The sequence below is a fragment of the Pinus tabuliformis genome, chromosome 9 (genome assembly GCF_031772625.1).
Source record: "Pinus tabuliformis cultivar Carrire ecotype Pingquan chromosome 9, CPIR1, whole genome shotgun sequence".
NCBI lineage: Eukaryota > Viridiplantae > Streptophyta > Pinopsida > Pinales > Pinaceae > Pinus > Pinus tabuliformis.
The window spans coordinates 1,319,835,801-1,319,844,105 of record NC_142307.1 but is presented as its reverse complement, the minus strand read 5'-3'; the positions used below and the strand labels follow the sequence as shown (position 1 = coordinate 1,319,844,105).

Sequence of the window (8,305 nt, the reverse complement as noted above, 5' to 3'; positions counted from 1 at the left end):
TAATTAACATACTGACCATTTTTTGCCAATTTTATGCAAAACGTATTTTCCTTTTCAATTATGAATGAAAATATGGTTTTCTTTTCACAGGAAAAAAAATTAATGTGTTATTCAAGACGAAGTTAATGATGAATCCAGAATTAACATAAATCTATACCGATGATTTCAATACATTTATGTCATTACTAATCTAGACAATTTTGCAAATTTGAAAGGGTAAATAATTATCATTTTGACACGAAGTCTCAAGTTTCAGTTGGAAAAATCTCCTCCAAACTTGAGATTCAAAACTGACAATAAAAGTACACCAATGAAGAAAACTTGGAAGATCATTAAATGAAATACACTTTATGCTCCAAATGCTTTCTAATTAAATTGCCCATTTAATAATGCAGAACAATGCTCGCTTGGAAAATGAGAAATGGTCTGGCCTACTACAGAATCTAAAAACTATCGGATATTTGAATTCAATTAAGCCATATCTACGTAAGTTCTTGGAGCTAAGGAAGGCCATAACGATAAGCATGGAACAATTAAGGTTAGATGGAGGAAGGGCACTAGGAAGAATTCATCATCTACAAAAACCAGTTCACACTCCGACTAGTGTAACGACAATATGACAAGCCCGTCTGAAGCGCTCTCTTTCACGGACAATGATATTTAACAAATGCACAACAGAATGAGCTACAAAATCATTATTATATCATGATTATATCATCAATCTGCAACATATCAGTCATTGACAGAAACTTAACCATGATTTTTACGTCCGGAACCCAATACACTGCCCTGCTGAATTTGTTACAAAATGGTCAGCTCAACCATGAATGTTGCCTCTAAACCCAACACACTGCCCTGCTGAATTTGCTACAAAATGGTCAGCTCAACCATGAACTAAACGCAACACACTGCCCTGCTCATAATAAGAATTACTGAGCTGGAAACATAATTAAGATTCAATTTTTCATGATCTTCTTTTGCCCATATTGAGAATTATGGCGCAGGATGAGCTTCAATCCCTTTGCTCCCTCGTTACTCCTTTTCCTTAGTTCTTCGTCACCTTGCAAACCGGACTTCCTCGTCATGCCAAAATGTGCAGTGTTGAAGTTATTTGTGTGGTTGAAATGAACCCAGTTATGGCCACGGGGAGTACTTTGTGCCCACAAAAACCTTTCTGAATAAGGACTTACCAAACTCGCACAAAACTCCTTGGCATTTTCACATATCATACCCTGTGAACAAACAATTCAGACAATTCGTATCTGAAAATTAATTGTGCTGTATGGATTTGGGAGTGGGAAAAATAGTTAAATACCTTTGAGGGCAACATCGTAACATTCTATCAGTATCTAACTTTTTAATCTCAAAGTAATTTGATTGTAGATTTCGGAATATTTTGGAAATGTGATAAACATGAGCTAAGTCAAACAGTTCACTTCACTCATGTTTGTCAAATTACTGAAATATTCTAGAATCTGTAATTTATATGAGAATGCCTAACTTCTTAAATGGCAGAGTAAACTAAAATTATCAAAGTGGCATACCTCAGCCATGGCTTTGATTTTGGAAATTTGATAAACATAAGCAAAGTCAAACATTTCACTTCACTCATCTTTGTCAAATTTCTGAAATATTCTAGAATATGCAATTGATATAAAAATGCCCAACTTTTTAAATGACCAAGCACAGTAAAACCATCAAAGTGGCATACCTCAGCCATGGCTTTGATTTTGAGGGCGACATCATTAGTAAGAAGAACAACATTTCCATCCATAGCTATTTTTTTAAAAAGCAGAGCACACTCAAGAATGTGATCTTCTGCTGTCGGCGACAAAACGTCCATAAAGTTTCCATAAGAAGAGAAAGCAACTGAAGAAGAAGCGTCATTGCTACCATCACTTTGACGGGAATGGGGAGATGCGGGGGGAGTGACACCAACCGGCAAACTCTCTGTCGATTTTTGTACGTGGATCCACCAACCAATTTTCACCATACAGTCCTCTATCCATCTCAAAATTCCTTGGACCTCATTCTGTTTCTTTGATGTCTTCTGACGTTTCAGACAATCTAGCTCTCGTATAACTGCACAAAAGAGAAAAGAAAACCTCAAAACAGCAGAAAAATACTTCAACCAACAAAATTTCAACAATGAAAAAGATAAAAGAAGATACCAATTCTAGGGATGATCAGACGAGTCCCTTTGATGCCTTCAAGCTGCTTCAAAGCCTGCCTAGATTCCATATCTAGTAAGCAGCCAGTATCTACAACTATATGCCATTTCCTTTTTGTTTCTGGTGGAGCCAAATGCTGGTCCCTGCCGTAGCCATGGTCAATATTGTGCACCTGAAATGAACATCCAGTGAAAATTCGGTCAGTGGCAATCAGTTTTTCAGTTAGTCAGTATTGCCACAGTTCTATATTCTATGGCATGCAAAGAACAGACCAGTATTGCCACAATTCTATCATCAATACTAGAAGAATGAACACATTTGTTTTTTTCTAACAGGCCGTATAGCATCCAGCACCCAATGCCATCCATGATGGAATGGCTCAGAGATACTAGTGAGATACAATCCTCAGTCCATCAATCGATAGATCTATTTTCCTCCTATAGTTGCACAGAAAAAATAATTCCTCCAAGTATACACAATGATAAAAGTACTTCTCAGATTGAATCAATGACAACTGGATATCCCAATGCCCAGAGAAATATTTATTCATAATAGCTTGAGGGACTATTATTTTTCCCTTCAAATGAAAAGCAACATTTAACGTGCAACGTCTCCATAACTTCCAGCTTATCCACTCTCAAATCAGATCTAGCAATCCAGTTTTCAGCTAGGATAGGGATCTTAAGAAAATATATTCTCTCTTGACATTGGAACCAAAGCAGATCTGGCTAACCTTACCTATATATAGGAAGGAGCGATTTGCATGATGCTTTTGCCCCATGTTGTAGATCACACGATGCAATCTCTTTTGTTCATTAATAAAATCTAATACGCTCCACCCCACATAAAAGAAGAGAAAAAAACAAAAAAGCTTTAGAATAATCTTCTTGCCGCTGAGTATAGATGATTATTGAAGCAAAAGCATCTCTATCGCACACGAAAATTTTGAAGGGGAGCATGTCATATTCTGCAAATGATGGCTTACAAGTAAATCAAATACTTGTCCGCAGGATTCCATCCTTTCATGTTGCCAGCAGAACCTTCAGACCAATGTGATACCATGAAGGTAAGCATCTGAATTCCTTAATGGAAATCATTCAGAGCGAAACGAATTCGGTCATTGCTTATAGATCTAAAACATGAAATATGCTATCATTAACTGGTAAAAGATGTGGAGTGCCATGACTTATACAGAATTACTAATTCAATTACATACCTCCTCAAATACAGCAACCAAGACACATCAAGTGACCTTGTTGGACACAGACTATACTAAACCATCACATATTCATGTAACAGAACAAACTGAGATACGTGCTTCATTATTCTCAGACTTTATTGGTGTCTAAAAGACAACGCCAATTACGAAAGAAATAAGAAACAGGTTTGCTCAGAATAGTTTATATTTGAAGGGTATTCCTCAAGCAAACATAGAAAAATGTAAACTGGCATAGAAACATCTTTACTCTAACAAAACACAAGTTGAACATTACCTCAGACAAGTGCGAAACCCGATGATTTTCAATACTCTTGTTAGAATTCTTTAAGAGGAAACCGACGGTTGGTCTGCCATTAGCCTTTGAGTCCTGAGAAAGAGATTGAAATGGTACCCTCTCTGTATTATGTCTAAGATGCATCTCTTCACCCGTTCTACTACAATTCTCTGTTTTTTCCTTGGATACTGGAGGAGTCATATTCTCTTTGTCAGATGGATAATAATCATCATCTTCTGGCCAAAATCCAGTTGAAGAGGACCCATGAGCACTGGTTTCTTGCTGCAGTTCTTGTAGACAGTCTCTCTTCCCTGGTCCCAAAATTCTATTTTCTTTGTTATATAGCACATTGTTTTCTTTTGGGATGTCAACACTGGAATTCTCTTTTAAAATTCTGGTTTTCTTGCCCAACTCTGCCTGTTTTTCCTGAACCTTCTGACCAATTGAGTTTGTTTCAAGGCGGGCTGTGTGCAAGCAAATAAGATTACCACTCTTTTGTCTTCTTGACCAGATGTTAACTGGTTCACCTCTTTTTGCTCCCCTTAGAGGACTCTGATTCTGTTGCATTTGGGTCATATTGGCAACTTTTTTCCCCCTTAAAGAACTCTGATTCTTCTGAAGTTGAATCATATCAGCCCCATTCGTTTCCCTTAGAGGACTCTGATTCTGCTGCATTTGCATCATATTGGCCCCTTTCTTTTCCCTTAGAGGACTTTGATTCTCCTGCATTTGCGTCATATTGGCCCCGTTCTTTTCCCTTAGAGGACTCCGATTCTCTTGCATTTGCGTCATATCAGGCCCACTTGTTTCCCTCAGAGGACTGCGATTCTCTTTCATTTGGGTCATATCATCCCCATTTGTTTCCCTTAGAGGACTTTGATTATGCCGCATCTGTTTCATGTCAGCTCCATTTTTTACCCTTAGAGGGCTCTGATCCTCCTGCATTTGGGTCATATCAGCGCCACTTGTTTTCCTTAGAGGACTCTGATTCTCCCACATTTGTTTCATGTCAGCCTCATTTTTTCCCCTTAGAGGACTCCGATACTCCCGCATTTGGGTCATCTCTGCCCTGTTTTGTTTCTTCAGAAGATTCTGACTCTCCTGTATTTGGGTCATATCGATCCTACTTGTTTCCCTTGGAGAACTATGATTTTCCCACGTGTGCGTCACATTGGCCTCATTTTTCACTGAGAAAATTTGTCGTTGGGAAGAAGGAGAAGGGGACCCTGGCAAGGGAGGTGCTGTTGGTTGCACTGGATTCCACGTGACCGATTTTATTTCTTCCAAATATCCATCCTCCTTCAAAGCTAGGACGCTTGTGCTTTCATTATCAAACCCACATTCTTTTTTGCTGGTTTCAGGAACACTGGCTGGCAAGATTGGTGCCTATCAAGGGAAAAAATTAATGATAGACTATTTATCAAAAACAGTCAAACACAGAATGAAAATACTACGAGAAAACTGAAAATGTTATTCATGAAACAGATGACCTTACTGACTATTGTTCTAGGTTTAACCCAAAATCGGAAATAATCATCTCAAAGATAAAAACAAATTGTGGATTAACATAAAAGAGAGTGATTTATGTGACAAGAAGCAATAGTATAGAGAATTACCCAATACCTTATGCATTCCCCCAACATCTATATCAATACATAAAAAGAACTATGAATTCTTAGGATATGAGATCTTTTAAAAACTTTCAGCAAAACAAAAATCCCAATTGATCTAGAAAATTCGTAGTGGAAACCCTGAAGTACAGGTCTCAATATTCTATATACAAACTGGCAATAGAAACAAAATAATCGTTAAGTGTAAAGAACCCAATCTGCCGATGAAAAAAGATAAAAATATATTGGGCATGAGCTTAAGTTCCAACAGCTGAGTGGATAACTAACAGAAGGAAGTTTTCGAGTTCCATCCTCGCTAGCAACAAGAGTATGTAATTTATTCTAATAGAGATTTATCAGAGATAATACCCACTAGAAAGTTTGAATAATCTATTATTTACCAAAGGAGAAAGGTTTGGCCTCAATTATGTGAAGGATTTGAAACAAAGACTCAAGAAGATTATCAGAAAGGGGGATTTGCCTAAACAATCATGAGTAATCAAATAGAAAGCTATTTCTAAAAACGTTAAACTAAATTCTCAAAATCAGGAGGTCAGAGTATCTTACCTGGACTTCTTTTTGTGTCAAAGCCCTATGAGAATTTCCCATTATAGGATAAGTGGTTACTTCCTCTTCCAGAATGGTTGAGGAGAATGGAACCCATTGCAGAGTGTAAACCCTGCTTGAGGCACCCAACTTAAAAGTATCATTCTGCCCAAGGGTTAACGGGACTTGGGGTGTAGCTCTCTCTCCGCAGACCCATGTGCCGTGAACTGAAGACACAATAAAAATACAGAACAGAGCAGGAAACAGGATAAGACCACAAAACAGTGTAAAACCCTCAGATAAATGGCAAATCATGCAATCAAATTATGAACCAGAGGAGAAAAAAATGGGATTCTGTGAGCCCCTGAACCTGATGACAGATCCGTGAGGAGGAGACGTTGAGAGGATTTGTGAAGCTGGATCTGTAAATGCCATCTGCTGATGCTGGGATGATCCACAACAATATGGCAATCCGGATGCCTTCCCACCATTAAAATTTGCTCTTCCACTAAGTTTCCCTCGCTTCCCTCTGAATTTGGGTCGTGCAGAAGAATAGAGCGGATTATTGTTTCATTTTTGGAGACAGAAAGCACCGGGACGAGCTCTCCAGGTCCGTCTTCATCCTCCAGACCACCCATTCTCCTTCTCCCTCTTCAGTGATGGCCTCTCGTTCACAACGTGTGTATGGCAGACTAGAAGAACAGGGTCAGCGATGGAAATTGAATGAAATTGGTGGTGATTTTAAATTTTAAAACCAAATGACCGTTACGATATACAACGTCTGTTTTACCAACGAAAGGAAATTAGATTCTGTCTGCAAGCGGGAAATGGGGGATTACGAGCTCAGGGTCAAGGCCATTGATTAATTGTTTCCAATTCGATAAAATGGTATCCGAGGAGTTCGTTGTGAGTTTGAATTTGGTAGAGCGCAAGGGATTTTTCACTTATCTTGAATTTAACATTATATATTTGGAATTTATTTTCATTTTTTTTCCTTTTGCTGTAATTTTGGGAAAATAATGGAAATTTTGGCAAGAATTTCGCCGGAATTTTTGGAAATTTAGATTAAGTTTCAAAAAATTTCAAAGGTTTTTGGAGAGGATTTTTCCGTTTAGACTAAATTGTGGCCTGGGTAAACAAAGTCTTCTCTTTTTCCCACAGCGTGAAATTTAATTATAATAATTTAGTTGTCAAATCAGTGGTGTCATAAAATTTAATTTTAATAATTTAGTTATCAAATCAATGGTGTTATATAGTTGTTATTTGGCTATTGTTTAGAAATGTAGTGTTGATTCATTATTGGTGTTCACCATCTTAATGAATCAGACTTTCACTCTTGCCAAATAATTTTTAATTATAACTATTAATATGTTTCCTTCCATCCAAGAAAAAAAAAACTCTTAACTAATCAAAACTAATTTTAAATCATATTAAGTAAAATCAATTTTAAAACATACTACATAATCATATTTCCACTCCCACTCTCCCCTATGATACTCTCCCCATTATGCATGGGTTAATTTAAAAGATTAATATTATTTAAATTTAAGAAAATCATACCCGGATGCGGGTGTCTTTAATAGATGTTAATGCTGGAGCATGCGAAGCCGGCAACTGGCAAGCACTTAAGCAAGGTAAGGCGGTTCAAGGCAGGTAATCAATCAGCATTAATGCATGCCCGAGCTCGAGGTACGCAGATGGAAGTTATCAGGATGGCGCACATTCTCCATGGTTCATTTGTTCTGATCCTTTCAGGTATCACTGTAGTGTTTCCGGTCTATGCAAGCAGAGGTCTCTTCTGGTGGTCATGGTCTCAGAGTCTTAGCGTAACCCAAAGAATTGGGAAGACTCCATGGTCTCATAACTGCTCCCAGTTGGTCAGCTTCAGGTATACAGTTCTGCCTCTCTCTGAAGGCGTTGGGTGCTCTAAGTTAGTTTTCGCCTTTTGCGTCTGGTGTCTCAAGTCAGTCTTCGGTATCATCTCTGTAAGGGATTTGGTCTTTGTCCATGTTGTAGGTGTCTGGGTTGGGTATTGGGCTCACTCAGTCGTGGTTGGGTATTTTCTGGAAGCCGGGTCTATCTTATGTGAGCTCAGATTCTGGGTCTTACATATAATAGTCTGGTTCTCTTTTTGGGTTCTCTTAGTCTGTGAGTTGCTTTTCCCTCACCCTCAGTCCTCTAGCTTCTTCATTCCGCTGTTATATTCTGTTATGGCCCGTCGTCGTGGCATTCCCAGGCGCGGAAGCAACTCGAGGTCCCGGGGAGGGTCGGGGGGGCGTGGTAGCTCTGCGCCTCGTCGTATATCCTCGTTAGCCACTGCTTCGCCTTCCTCTCCGCCCTTAGATGATTCTGGTCCCTCCCTAAACAGTTCTCTTCATACATCCAGGTTCAAGTTCAAAATCAGGCTTAACAGACCGCTCATCTCCGCTATAATCACGGTCATCTTCTCGGAGGAAGAAGATGAGCTCGCAAGCTCAGATGAAGC

General features: G+C 38.7%; 1 protein-coding gene across 1 annotated transcript; it reads right to left on the bottom strand.

Moving 5' to 3' along the window:
• Positions 1 to 685: 685 nt before the first annotated feature.
• On the bottom strand, positions 686 to 6,723 carry LOC149153389 (uncharacterized). The gene is made up of 6 exons (XM_089440590.1): positions 6,191 to 6,723; positions 5,842 to 6,047; positions 3,665 to 5,050; positions 2,172 to 2,343; positions 1,712 to 2,082; positions 686 to 1,232 (listed from the first exon to the last, which is right to left on the bottom strand). The coding sequence occupies exons 1-6, from the start codon at positions 6,456 to 6,458 to the stop codon at positions 957 to 959; spliced, it is 2,679 nt and encodes an 892-aa protein (XP_089296716.1). The 5' UTR covers positions 6,459 to 6,723; the 3' UTR covers positions 686 to 956.
• Positions 6,724 to 8,305: the final 1,582 nt, after the last annotated feature.